Here is a 13,969-nt window from a genome sequence, read left to right as displayed (position 1 = left end):
CGGACCACCCAGACGCGCTGCAGTCCCGCTGCCCGGGTCCTCCGCATCTCCCTGGTCTGCTGGGGGCCGCCCGCGTCTCCCTGGTCTGCTGGGGGGAAGGGGCGCATCTACTGCGGCCCCTCCCCCCAGCAGACCAGGCTTTTCTCGCCGACGCCTGGGGTAGAGCAGCTGGGGCGCTGCCGGGTTGGTCCCGCAGCGCCGCTCCTCAGCGCTACTGGACCAACCCGGCAGCACCCCACCTGCTCTGCCCCAGGCGTCCTGATTCAGCCGCTGCTGAAACTGACCAGCGGCTGACTACAGGAAGCCCGAGGCAGAGTTGCTCTGCCCCGGGCTTCCTGGAATCAGCCGCTAATCAGTTTCAGCAGCGGCTGACTTGGGGACACCTGGGGTAGAGCAGCTGGGGTGCTGCTGGGTTGGTCCCTGCAGCGCTAAGGTGCGGCGCTGCGGGGACCTACCCGGCAGCGCCCCAGCTGCTCTGTCCCAGGCGTCCAGATTCAGCCGCTGTTGAAACTGATCAGCGGCTGATTCCAGGAAGCCCAGGGCAGAGCAACTCTGCCTCCGGCTTCCTGTAGTCAGCCGCTGGTCAGTTTCAGCAGCGGCTGAATCTGGACGCCAGTTCTGACTTACATACAAATTCAACTTAAGAACAAACCTACAGTCCCTATCTTGTACGTAACCTGGGGACTGCCTGTAGTTCAAGCAGAACTAGCACATCTCTGACTACTCATGCTGGGAAGCACTCTTCCAGCTGCTGAATAGAAATACTATTCCATAAAATCTAAACTTGCTTTGGGGGGGTTTTTGTTTTGTTTTTTGGTTTTGGTTTTTGGGTTTTTTAAGAGCCCAAATCAGATTTTAGTCCAAAACAGCAGGATTGGGCATAAACCAGAGGAGACAGAAATTTAAAATAGTGCTTTGCTCCTTGTTTTTCTGATTTCCACCATTTCATTTTCACTGCCAGTGACTCAGAGTGGGGCTGGACCCCTGCTAGTCTCCCTGCCAGCTACTGGCTGGCCTCTTCCACTCAGGCTATTTGAGGGGGCACATGACCTATTATGGCATGCATCACACCTGAAAAGAAGAACTTAAAAGCAATTAATAGTTTAGCAGCACCTTAAAGACTAACAAAACATGTAGATTGTATCATGAGCTTTTGTGGGTACAACCCACTTCTTCAGATGAATGGAGTATTAAAAGTCCACTTTCAAAATAAATAGGGGGTGGGAGGGAGAGGAGAAGGAAGGAAAAGAAGAAAAATAGTGAATTAGAGTGTTACATGAAGCTGATAGAGAAGGTGCAAATTGTTCTTAAGTACCCATTGTGTGGTTAGTTAAGTTATTAGGATATGGAAGATAGTGTGCTAACCAGGTAATGTCTTTATTCATACCTTTGTGATGTGTCCCAAACTTGTAATTGAAGTTAAGTTCCAACTCTTCCCTGTGCATTTGGCTTGTGGAATTGGCCTGAAACGACACGGTGACTTTGAGATCCATTCATGAGAACCTGGACAGGTTAAAGTGTTCTCCAACAGGTTTCTGTGTGTTTCCTTTTCAGATATCTGATTTGTGTCAATTAATTCTTTCCCATAGAGGCTGTCCAGTTTGGCCCATATACATTGCAGTTGGGGCATTGCTGACATTTGATAGCATAGATCACATTAGTGGATGTGCAGTTAAATCAGCCTCTGATGTGGTGAGTGATGTGGTTGTGTCCAGTGATGGACTTGCTTGTGTAGATATGTAGACAGAGTTGGCACTAGGACTGATTGCCCTTCTTTTCAGGGAACCCACCCTTGCAGTCTTCTGTCTGCAATTGCGGCGCTCTCTTTGTTCTCTCTTTACAAATCTGTTTTTAAGTACGGGATTTGACCAGTAGTCTGGTTTACAGCTGTTTGCAGGTTAAGCTGTTTGCATATCAGGCCCCATAGAATCTCAGGTTAGCTGTTCCATCCCTGCTGCACAAACACAGTACCTATTTCTAAGGTCTCTGATCTTGTCATCTGAGCTTACACAGAATATTTCTCATGGTCTTGGCTCCCTAGTAAATTGAGCATAAGAGACAATTGCATGATAGCTCACAGAGACAACTGCAGACCTCTAATGATTACATTATACTGTTAATTGGTTTTTTTTACATGCTTCAATTATATAGTTTAATTTAGTTGCTTAGCATCAATCAATAGCATCAGCTCAATAAATTATCTGGTATGCTAAAACAATTTAGATGAATAATGGTGATCAATTATTGGAAGCAGCAGCTCTTAAACTAGTGTCTGTTAGACTTTTGTCCTCTGCGCCTACATTTTACAGTAGATGGGGGAAGGTGAGAAATAGAGGATATAAATTAATTAGAAGGCTTCCGATACATCAAAGGATAATTAGGATACATCAGAAAATTGAAGTTTTAGTAAACTGAAATTCTCCACCTCCAGCATCAAATTTATTGTTTGTACCTTGAGAACAGAATTCAAAGCTAGGCAACTACCAAGAGTCCTGTTCTTACCAGGCCCCCAAAGAGAAAATGCTTGAAATGTAAAAGCACATCATGAATCATTCTGAGCTGGAACACAAATAAAGGGTTTTTCAGCAGTAGAGCTTAAAGCACGATGCAAAGGAGGACAATCTCATTAGCCCTATTTTACAGGTGTGAAAACTGAGACAGGGTGGGGAAGTCTAGAGTCACCCAGCACGCCAGTGAAGAACCAGCATTGCCACATGCCTAAGCCATTGCTCTAGCCATTGGGCCACAGTGCCTCCTTCAATAGAATGTTACAGTTTCATGAATAATCATAGCAGTGCCCTGTGGCCTCTTGTGATTGCACTGAGTAGCCTGATTTGCAGCTTTTCTATGTCTCTGTGTAATCATTGAAGAACAGGCCCCTTGTTTTGCCTCTCTTGCCCCCTGTTTGTGAAAGAGAATTGGATGTTTATTTGCTTCCCTTGCCCTCAACATCTGCCTAACCCCTGATTTTCAGTTAAACCAGGGGGTTTCAAACTGGTCATCCACGGGTCCTCCACGGTCTAAGCTGTTTCGCAGTCCAGCCCAGGAGTACCTGCGGCCCAAGGCGAGTGTGCCCCATCCCATCCCCCAAGTCCTACCCATTCCTGCCCCTGCATGGCACCTTTTACCCCCTCGACCTCTCTCCTGAGGGACATGGCCTTGGGGATTGCCAGGAGAGAAGCAGGGGGGGTCACCACCCCCCCCCCCATCCCCTCAAAGCAGTGGTGGAAGCTGTGGGGAAGCAAACCTCTGGAGCTTAGTGCACGAGCCTCTACTGGGTGAACTAAAAGCCAGCTGGCTGGTAGCTAAGGCAGTAGAGCAGACTACTCTGTAAGTTGTTTCAGTGCCACTGGATGGGACAGTGCATCACACCCAGCAGATGTGTGGATGACATGTCCACTAAGAATAGGACTGAGACCCACTAGTTTGTGCTTCGCAGAAGCCACTGAACACCTCTCCCAAGTGATTCTTTCCTGGATTTGTAGCCTCCTGACCCACACTCTAAACACCCTCACTAACTCCCAAGCAACCCACGCCCTGAGGTCAGCTGTTGACAGCAATTGCTCGGTCAGTTTTTGGTGAGAAGGCTGGTTTGGACTCAGAAGCGCAAACAAGTTGACACATTCTCAGCTTGTTCTCAGCCAGCCCAGAGCAGCCAACTTAAAGCACGTTTGATATTTAAAACCCATTGCAGTGTGTTAGGTCAAGATGGGGCCATGCTGCTCCACCCAGGGAAGCTCCAGTAGGGCTTGAGAATGTATCGACAAAGCAGTAAAACACACAAACATGTTTTTTGGACGTGAGATTGTTTCTCTCCTGTGAACAAGAGGAGGAATCTGTGGTGTAAGCATGGGATCAAACAGTACAGCATCCTTCATATGTGCCGGAGTTCTAGGGCCAAAGTCAGAGCTGGTGCCATAGGGTGCAGTTCCACTGAAAGCAATAGACCGGCACCCACTTGGGCCAGAGCTGAATTTGGACCTATCCCATATATATGAATTCATAAGAAGAAGCTAAGTGAAATTGAGAGTGAAAAATTAAAGGAGAAAGTACTGTGGTAGTGTAATATCAGGTGGCAAAAAAAAAAAAAAAGTATTTCTGCCTCCCACTTCATACCTGCTTCTCTGCTTCAGAGTTTCTCCAATACACCTTCCTGCAGTGTTCAGCTCTCGTGCTAAGTCAGGCTAGGTCTTTCCATCATTTAAATTAGTCTGTTTTCCTCTTCTGACCCCCTCATCAGAAATATCTTTACATGAGTCTCCCACACTGATGATGATCATCAGCACTAGTTTATTCACTGCCTTTTGGAATGTCCATTTAAACTCATTGCCACATGTTGTGTAAGGGTTCTGTCAGGCCACTAGCAGAACTCCAGGGAACCGGGAGAGGGGTGTGAAGATGCATGCTCCAGAGAGAGCCCTGGGCAGTATGGAACACCAGGAGACAAAAGACCTCCTTGAACTCCCCAGCACTCAGGGGGGCTGTCTAGACTACAGGGTTTTGTCGACAAAAGTGGACTTTTGTCGAAAAAACTATACCCGCGTCTACACTGCCGCTGAGTTCTGTTGACATAATGTCGACAGAACTCAGCAGTTTTGTCGACGGCTGTAAACCTCATTCTACGAGGAATGATGCCTTTTGTCGACAGAGTTCTGTAGACAGAAGGTGTTATTGCATCTACACTGTCCTTTGCGTCTACACTCTCATGTCGACAAAGCGACTTGCTTTGTCGACAGAACTGGCTGTAGTCTAGACGCTCTTTGTCGACAGAAGCTTTGTCGACAGTATCTGTTGACAAAAGCCTGTAGTCTAGATGAACCCAGGGGCAACATACCCACTGCCATACTCATTTCTAGGGCTGTTAGCTGAATGATCTGTTGGCTGAGGGACCCCCTTGAGCCTAGGGAAGGGCCAGCACAGCCCACCTCTTCCCTGCCCTTGCTTCATCCCCGCCTCACCACTTTACCCTCTCACAAGCAATACAGTCTGTGGGACTAGAAGGGCTGGAGATCAGTGCCAGCAGCAAGGGCCTCTCCCCCACCCCCCAGATCAACAGCAGCAATGGGGCAAGTGGTTGTTCGGACACATGCCCCCCTCGTGCCCCCAGTGTTGCCCATGCTCTTGCCATGATTCTGCAGCCCACTGTTGAAACAAAAATTCAGTCAGTCATCAAAGAGCTTCATGATACAAAAATCCCCTCTTTTTTATCAGCTATAGCCATCCAGCTGATCTTGGCTAATAGGCTTAGTACTAGTGACAGACTGTTTTATAATCAGAGACTCAGGCAGGCAGCAGGCTGATCATACCACTCTGTATGTATGCAGCACTGCTTCTCAGTACACGTACAATAAAACCATCCTGGGAATTCGTGGTCCAAAATCCAATTTGATAAAGAGTATGGTTAACAATTAAAATAGTGATTTTGCTTCAGACTTGCTCTATTAAGAGCTGGAGACACAGTGAGCTCTGGCCCAGTCTAACTCCTTCGCTCTTTATTTCTTGACACTGATTGGTAATCACTTCTAAATGGAAATTTAGTAATACTTGGACAAATGCGTCATTTGCTAAATCTTGGGATTTTTAGCAATGGAGAAACTTACCAGTATTAACAGAGGTATCACTGACAGTTACATTACTGCATGGAAACCATTTAATTTAGCTCCCAATTCTGCAAAATTTTGCACATGCCCTTAACTTTATGTACAGTAACTGAGGGCAAGTCCACACTATAAAATTAAGTTGACCTAAGTTGTGTCGAGGAACAGCAACTACAGTAATTTAATTGCTTTTGGATGTCCACACTACTCTCTCTGTGTCAGCAGCACATGTCCTCACCAGGAGCGCTTGCACTGATTTAACTACGAGGGTGGGGCATTGTGAAACAGCTGCTGAAAGGCAACAATAATGGATGTAAACAATACGGTGACTGCCCTGACACTGTGTCGGTCTAACTGTGATGGGGTGCGATCAGAGAAGTCCATTTGGGATTGTTCCCCTGTGTGCTGATCATGCCACTGATGCCTGGCTTCGTGCTCTCGGGCTCCATACCACCCTGCTGTGCTGGGCCAGAGTCTCTGGTCTCCCCCAGACTAGGCATAGATTTGGGGTTGCCACCCCCTTGCAGAGCAATGCAGAACTGAATCACTTGAGCTTTGGAAGCACTTAGTACTAGGGGTCAGCACCCAGGAAACCCACCCCCAAAAGGGGTCTCAACCCCAGATAAATCTGTTTTTGTGTAAAAGTTTTACACAGGGAAAGCTCATAGGTTAGCTCCCTTTATCAACGAGAGAGAGCTATGGAGTGGTGCCCTGCAGGGATCTGTACGGCAACTGACCCTAGTTGACAGATTCATAAATAATCTGGAAGACAGGGTCAACGGTGACGTGGCAAAATTTGCAGATGATACTAAACAGCTCAGGGCTGGGGAACCAGTGGTGGGGGCGGGGGTGGGCAGGAATGACCTCCCCTGGTCCAGCAAAATCCCTCATCTGGGACCAGTCAGGTCCTGAGGGTGCCAGACCAGGGAGATCCAACATATACTGACAAACTTCTTCCCTTGGTCCTGCTAACCCTTGCCTGGGCTCTCTGTGCAGCTTTAATATGTGTCTTTTCTTTATAGCAATTCTCACTGTGTGTCAATCTTTTCTTATTTATGCCTGTTTCAAGAAAAAAGATTCTTTTAATACAATCTCCAAGCGCCAACTGCTGGGTTTCTTAACATAGTTGCCCTTTACTTTGCAATTAAGCAGCTACAGGTTGGACCTCCATGGTCCAGCTCCCTCGGGACCTGACCAGTCCTAGACAAAGTTGTTTTCCAGACCAGGGAAAGTCAGGGGGGACAGACACCAGCCTTTCCTTTGGGCTCCTCTCCCCAGCTACCTGCCACTGCTGCAGCAGCCCTGCAAGTTCTTGTAGCCCCTCTGGTCCCAGGAGCTCTGGTTGCGGCCCTACTAGTGCTTGAGGCCGCGCCAGCTGTGGGCTCTGAAGCCTCCCCGTCCCCTTCCTGGCCCTGCCAGCTGTGAGCTCTGCACAGGGCAACCTACAGCCAGTCCAGCTGGAAAGCCAGTGTGGAGAGGGGCTGCTAAAGTCCATTGCCCAGGGGGCCTGGCCCTGCTGGCTGGCTCTGCACCCAGCTGCTGGCAACTTCTGTGCTGGAGCTTTCTAGTCCAGCAACATCTGTGGTCCTACTGGATCATGGATGCTGCTAGACCAGAGAGTCCGTGGGCCACAGAGATTCAACCTGTTGTTAGCGAACTGAAATTGTTGAGCTCAACTGAGAAGGAATATTAGTATCTAGAGCCAGGCAATTTGTAATAAGGACTTATTGGAAAAAATCAGTCCTTTTTTTTCTCATAGAGTATCCATGGTTCCTTTGCATTTGTTATGCCATTGGTTTTCTTTAAAACACTGCTATTGTTTGAAATTGACAGATCACGTCTCTCTATTTGTTGTTCCAGCTGTGTTGCTTTCCTGCAAATTGTCAGATAAGTCACATGATAGTGTTTCTGGTCCCTGCTCAGATGAATGCTGAAATATTTCTAGAGCAAATACTGATGAATGCAAAATTCGCTTTCATGTGGAGGAGTATTCTTGGCCCCTGAAATTCACTTTCACGAACATTTATGCCAGGAAAACTCTGCTGTGCTGAATATTTGAGAGAAATAAACATAAAAGGAGTGTGAACATGGGCAAAGCTAAAATGTGATTTTTACAGTAACGGGATTTTTTTCCACTAATGTCCTCTTAACTGTTATTTCTATTGTGTTAGCAACTAGGGGACATCAGTCATAGGCTTTTGGCCAGGCTCTGCACAAACAAAGAACAGAAAGACAGTCCCTGCTCAGAGGAGCTAATACACTAAGCATAACACAAGAAACAGAGAGGGTTAATGGTCTTGATTATACTCAGCTGGCTCCCAGGCCTGGGAGGGGCTTCATTGTGGGTTGTGCAGGTAACTGTGTCACCGCTGAGATTTTCAGTGGTGGCACAGTTATCCTAGCACACAATTTTTAACATCCCTAGCGGTAATGCTGTGGTCACTCATATATTTCAGAGCATTAGAGAATCATTAAAGATTGCATAGCACTTTTTGCATAGCCTTACCTAAATCTCACGGGGGAGGCTACCGTTGCAGCAGCCTCCCCCATTGCCTGCAGTTTCAGTTGGGTACAGCTAATTCTTTATTAACCGTTCTAAACTATCCTATGACCCACCTGTTCCCAGATGGGGAGGAGTGATTTGTCCAGCATATCAGTTTAAATAAGAGGTCTGTTCTTGGGAGCACCCAAAAATCCCATTGAGAGCTAGCGGGGCTCTGGACTTTGGAACTTGGACCACTTTTATTTCAGTTCCCAAATATGGAGTTAGGTGTGATACAGCCTGAAGTGCTACTGCTAAAGAAATAGATCCTCATCAGCTGTCACATTTAACTGTACCCAGGAAAACACGAGCCTCGACAAGCCCATGTGAGGCCAGAATGTTGGCTAACAGCCCGATGTGCAAATGCTAAGAGGCCTTTTTAATACCTTGCTGTTCGAGTGATTTCTGGAAAAGACAGATGGGGAGTTCAGGCAGAGCTAGAGGGTCACTGAGTGTTCTCATGGCTGGTTTCTGAGCAGCTACCAGCCTGCAAGCTGGCAACCCGGGCAACTGTTCAGTTGACATTGAGCCACATCGTAATAGCGTGTGTCAGGAGTAAGTTTGTTCATTTGTATAAGAATTTAAAATGAGGCAAGATGGGCATTTAATTGACAACGATTCTGCAGTAACATCACATGGCAATTGGGTACAGTGAAATGAGGCAGCAGCGGCGACTTGTTCTTTTGGTGCTGTGGACCAGTCTCCCCCTCCTACTCATGCCCTAGTTTCTGAGAGGCCCTGGGGGCTCTGCACTAATACATGGTGCCAATGATAGAGGACATATCAAGAGATCAAATCAGTTTCCTTTCTCGCCTGATTTCATAGCTGAGTTGCTGCAAGAGATCTGGAACTGCCCCCTCAGCCCATGCGCTCTCCATACTCTTTGGAGTATACTCAGCCCCTTGGGGTGCATGGAGGGAGAAGCCCTTACACTTGGGGATGTGCAAGGTCTGCAGCAGGTACCATGTGGGAGCAGAAGTTCAGCAGCTTCTTGTCCTACTGTGCAGTGAGTGATCTGGCCCTGTGTTGGTAGATCACTATGGAAACCCACGTCACCCATACACGTATTTCTGATAAAGAATCAGTTTCCTGCCCACCAGCCTCCAAAACTGGAACTTTATATCTGGAGCTTTTCCAAGCAAGTTAGCTCCACTCCCCAGTTCCAGACCTGCACTTAGAACTGGGCAAGCCTGAAACAGAAGAGGAAGAGTAGCGCCCCCTGGTGGGCTCCCTAGGCATCCCTGTGTGAAATACCACCGGTCATTCATTGTGCTGCCTCCTCTAGGGGTTTGCCTAAGGCCAGGCCCACACTAATAATAACTTTTGCTGGCATAGCAGTGTGATTAGGCAGGGCTGGGAGTTTTGTGTGTGATATTTCTGTGTTGTCCAAAAGCCCTGGTATATCTGCACTACAGTGTGTTTATTGGTATGGTTTATATAAGCTATACCAGCAGAAGGATTTCTCCCCCCCCCATATAAACTGTATCTCCACTAGAAGGGTTTGCTTGCTTAGCTACACTGGCACTGCCAGCCTGGTAGCCTTTTCCAGACCTGGCCTACATCATTGATCCATCCTGTTCAAGGACAAAAGGGAGGTGCCAAAGCCGCGTTGGACCTCTCTTGTTTTGTTTAGTGCAATGGTTCCCAACCTTTTTGGCACCAGGGCCGGCACACCTAGTCACAGACTTCTGACAGATTGATAATGTTTTATTTGCATATTTGTTATTTGCATAAGTCTGTCAAAAGCCTAGCCCACAGAGTCCCCAGTGACCGCCCTAATCCCTAGAGCCTCCTACCCCCCACTGTCAGCTACTGACCCCAGAGTGCCCTGCACCCAATCCCCACCAGTGCAGCCTCCCGCCCTCAGAGCCCCCCAGTGCCAACCCCCCATCCCAAACACCTCAGTGCCAGCCCCCACCCCTAAGAGCTTCCCCACCACCCAATCCCCCTAGTGCCAGCCTCCTCTCTCCAGAGCCTCACTGCACCCAACCCCCAAGAGCCTCCCCCAGTGCCAGCCCCCAATATTAGCCCCATCCCCAGAGTCCCCCAATGCCAGCCCTGTCTCCATAACCCCCCCCTCCCAACTAATTGCTTGGCATCCAGAGCCCCACAGCACTAGCCCCACCCCTGGAGCCCCCAGTGCCTGCTCCGCCCCCCTCTCCTAGCCCTGCGCTGTTGCCCACATTGCAGCAGTTCTGCAGGCTGAAGCACACCACCCAGTGCCTCCTGTCTCTCCTCAGCTATTGGGAGAGGCATGTCCTGCCCCACCTCTTAGCCAATCAGCACCAGGCAGGGGCAGGGTCAGGGTCTCCCAGCCATGCAAGAGCAGGGTGGGATAGCTCAGTGGTTTGAGCATTGGCTTGCTAAACCCAGGGTTGTGAGCTCAATCCTTGAGGAGGTCATTTAGGAATCTGGGGCACAAATCTGTCAGGGATGGTACTTGGTTCTGCTGTGAAAGCAGGGCACTGGACTCGATGACCTTTCAAGGTCTCTTCCAGCTCTAGGAGATAGGCATCTCCATTCATTTCAAGCCTTGGCAGCTCTGTGCTGGAGCTGGCAGGCAGATGTGGTGCTCCTCTGGGTGGCCATCCTGAGTGGGGTTAGTCAGGCGGCTGTTAGGCTGGGGGAGTGAAGTCCTCCTCCTCTAGACTATTCAACAGGCACAGCACAGACAGTAGCAGTGCCCACTAGTGCCATGACCATCACCTAGAGAGCTCCCATCTCTGAAGAGGAAATTCCAACTCTGTCCATTCAGTCTGGGTCATTGGACTGAAACTCCCAGTTAAGTTGTGGGTAACAACAGCACAAGGACCAGGGAAGTAAAAGCTCAGCAGCTGCGTGGGGTGTGGATGTTTATTATTTAGAACTGGTGGTGAGGTGTTGAAGTTAATAAAAACAAGCATTTGTGAGGAAACTGAAGTATGAGAGCTCTCCTCCCACATTTCTGGGCCTATGGGGAAGCCTTCTTGAGGGGGGGGGGGGGGGGAGAAATACCCACAGAATTCAAGACTTTATATTCTTGATTTTTCCTAAGGTTAAAAAAAAAAAAGGCAGAAAAAACCCTTTCTGTTTTCAAAAGCTCCAAACCAAAACACCACCACAGAGGCGCCCCAAATGATGAAAAAAAAACTCCCCAGCACTGACAACCTGTTGTTTGCTTGTATAGGGAGCCATGAGTTGGAACAAATGCAGCTCATTCTGGAGACGATTCCCGTAGTCCACGAAGAGGACAAAGAGGAGCTGCTCAAAGTGATGCCAACTTTCATCAGCAGCACGTGGGAAGTGAAGAAACCTTTACGCAAGCTGCTCCCCGAAGTAAACGGCGAAGGTACCGTAGCTTTAAATCACATTTTGATCAGGTTCCTCTCATCCTCGTGATTTTAAGAGTAGATCTCCCTGCTCTCCTCCTGTAGGCTGCACATAAGGAACAACTCTCCAAGCCCAAACACAGCACTGTGGAGCTGCTGGAAGAATTCCCTCTGACGCATCTTGTCTCCTCAGCAGCTAGGTCTTGTGGTGTCCCCCAGATCAGTAGGTTCCCAGCCCCATCATAAGGAAGGAATCACGTCAGGGCATTGGAAAATGTCTTAAGTTAATGCTTGCTGGATTAGTGTAATTCTGGGGAAATGCTGTAGGTTTTTTGGGATATGATGTTGAGGCACACTGGCAAACTCTTCCCCCGCCTCTTCATGGATCACATACATGCTCATATAGAGAAGGGAGAGATGGCTTTCTCCCACCTTTCCATTAAACCTCCGCCCAGATCATTTCTTTTCCCCTTCCTCCCCTGCCCCCCACCCCCACACTTGCTGGTGGGAAAAGAGAGGTGTGTTAGATCCTAAGATAGAAGTTTTATCTTAATAGTCTGGCTACAAGGCAGCAGTGCAGTGTTGTATGAGAAGATACCTTACTTTTCAGAAGTGTAACACTGGTGAAGTATGACACATTGCCACTCTGGTTCCTGGTGAATGCTGTTTTGGCTGCATTTGTATGTGTAACCCTTCTGCTAGGTAGCACCAGCAGCAGCCAGGGTCAGGTTCAATATCTAGAGGTTCCTATTCATCCACCCAACACAGAACTGGCTTAAGCCCTCACCCAATAACCTGGAAAATTCACACACACCCCTGGGTGTCTCTGGGAGGCAATGCTTCCCCACTCACAAGCACAGAGCCTGAGAGTAGAAAATAAACTTTTAGTAAAAGAGGGAGAGAAGTAACATGGCATTAATTTGGGAACACACCACAAACAGAGTTTATAACCAAACCAGGAGTAAACATCCCAGCTCGAGTAGGTTGGGCAATGTCTTTGCCTCTTCGGCTCACAAGCCCAGCAACGTAAGTGTCCCATTTACATACCCAACCCTTCTCTGCACCCACCTCACAGTTGCTGCCCTAGGTCAAAGCAGACCAGAGTTCAGAGGTAATCTGAAGAGTTCACCTCCCATCCTGATGTAGGAGGCATCTCACCCACTCCGCTGGTCACTCGCCCCCCATCTGCTCGCTGCTTTCTGGCGCTGCTTTGCTGGCTGCCTGCCAGTTGCTCCTGCTGGTCACTCCCACCGGCCGCTGGCCATGTAAAGGATTTGGCTCTGGGCCAAATCTAGTGATTTCAACTCTTTGTGATTTCAGCTTCTCAGTAATTTTAGCTCTTGGCCCTCAGTGCAATCCAGCCAAAAGTTTCCAGCATCCATGGGAATAATTTAAAATAATAAAGAGACTCCATATGGAGTCTATTTTAGTTTTATCGTTAGATCGGGGGGGGCGGGGGTGAGAGAAACAGGTCGAACCAGTCGTACAGCTCATGCCTGGAGGGCGTGTATCCTGCTGGTTCAGAGCTCTGCCCTTCCCTCCAGCCCCCTTCACAGAGTTTGGAAGAGAAAGCCTTGTCCATCTGAGATTCTTTACAATGACAGTGTTTCTCCTTTGAACTGAATTAGACACAATCTGGATTCCCAATAACAGCAAGCATTGGTGGTCATATTTTACAATTCCTATATTTAGGGATAACATGGTTTGTGACCCAACAACAGCCAAATTGGTTACAATAGGCAAGATACCATTCTAAAAGTTGAATGCAGTATCTAGCAGGCCTAAGCAACTGAGTGAACTGTATTTACGTAACAATAGTTGAATACTTTAGAGGTCTAAGAAACAGAGTGATCCACACCCAGGATTCCATTCTCAATTCAGCTGGCTGTAATGGAAGCATTGATTCAGACCCTGCTTACAACTGTGTCTGTTCTGAAGTTGTTATTAATGTCTTTACCCAGAATTTATCTTCAAGTTAGGATAATTTTCTTGTCTCCTTTCTTCTTGGATAACCATGTATGTGCACAGTGAAAGAACAATTCATTTTACCCATGTAGATTTGAGAACTCAGTACCCCCTCTAGTGTCCCAATCTATGGGGACAACAGACTCACCAGACCCCTGGGGAAGGGGGCAGGGCCTCAGGCAGAAGGGGCTGGGCTGGAGCTCAGTGACACCTCAGGGCTCCATCAGTGATTTAAGGGGCCTAGAATAGTTGCTCCTTTTGCATCCTCCTCCTCTCTCCTGCCCTCCCCCCCAGTTAGCATGCTCCCTTTGCATCCTCCTGCTCCCCCTCCCCCCCCGGTTAGCAGGTCTGGTCCCAAGGCAGTTTTTCCAAACCAATGGCTGTTTTTTGTGGGGTTGGAGCAGTAGGTGTATTTACCTTCAAGACTTGCCTGCCTAGAATGACTGGTAGCACTTAAGTCACGTATAGTACAGTTGGTCCCTTCTGTGGTTAAGGAACCAGTTGAAACTGAGCTCTGTCTCTGTGCTTCAGTGCTGGAAGCAATGGGCCTTTGGCAG

At 48.3% G+C, this 13,969-nt stretch overlaps 1 protein-coding gene across 11 annotated transcripts in view; it reads left to right on the top strand.

The window, feature by feature from the left end:
* Positions 1-13,969, top strand: part of MAPK4 (mitogen-activated protein kinase 4) — a 157,143-nt gene that overhangs the window by 125,978 nt on the left and 17,196 nt on the right. For all 11 annotated transcript variants that reach the window (XM_075932669.1, XM_075932670.1, XM_075932666.1 and 8 more), the window contains one exon: positions 11,306-11,467. In XM_075932669.1, coding sequence (XP_075788784.1) covers positions 11,306-11,467 — 162 coding nt within the window. The remainder of the gene's footprint in view (positions 1-11,305; positions 11,468-13,969) is intronic.

This window comes from Pelodiscus sinensis, chromosome 6 (assembly GCF_049634645.1).
Source record: "Pelodiscus sinensis isolate JC-2024 chromosome 6, ASM4963464v1, whole genome shotgun sequence".
NCBI lineage: Eukaryota > Metazoa > Chordata > Testudines > Trionychidae > Pelodiscus > Pelodiscus sinensis.
This window is presented reverse-complemented; position numbering and strand designations above follow the sequence as displayed.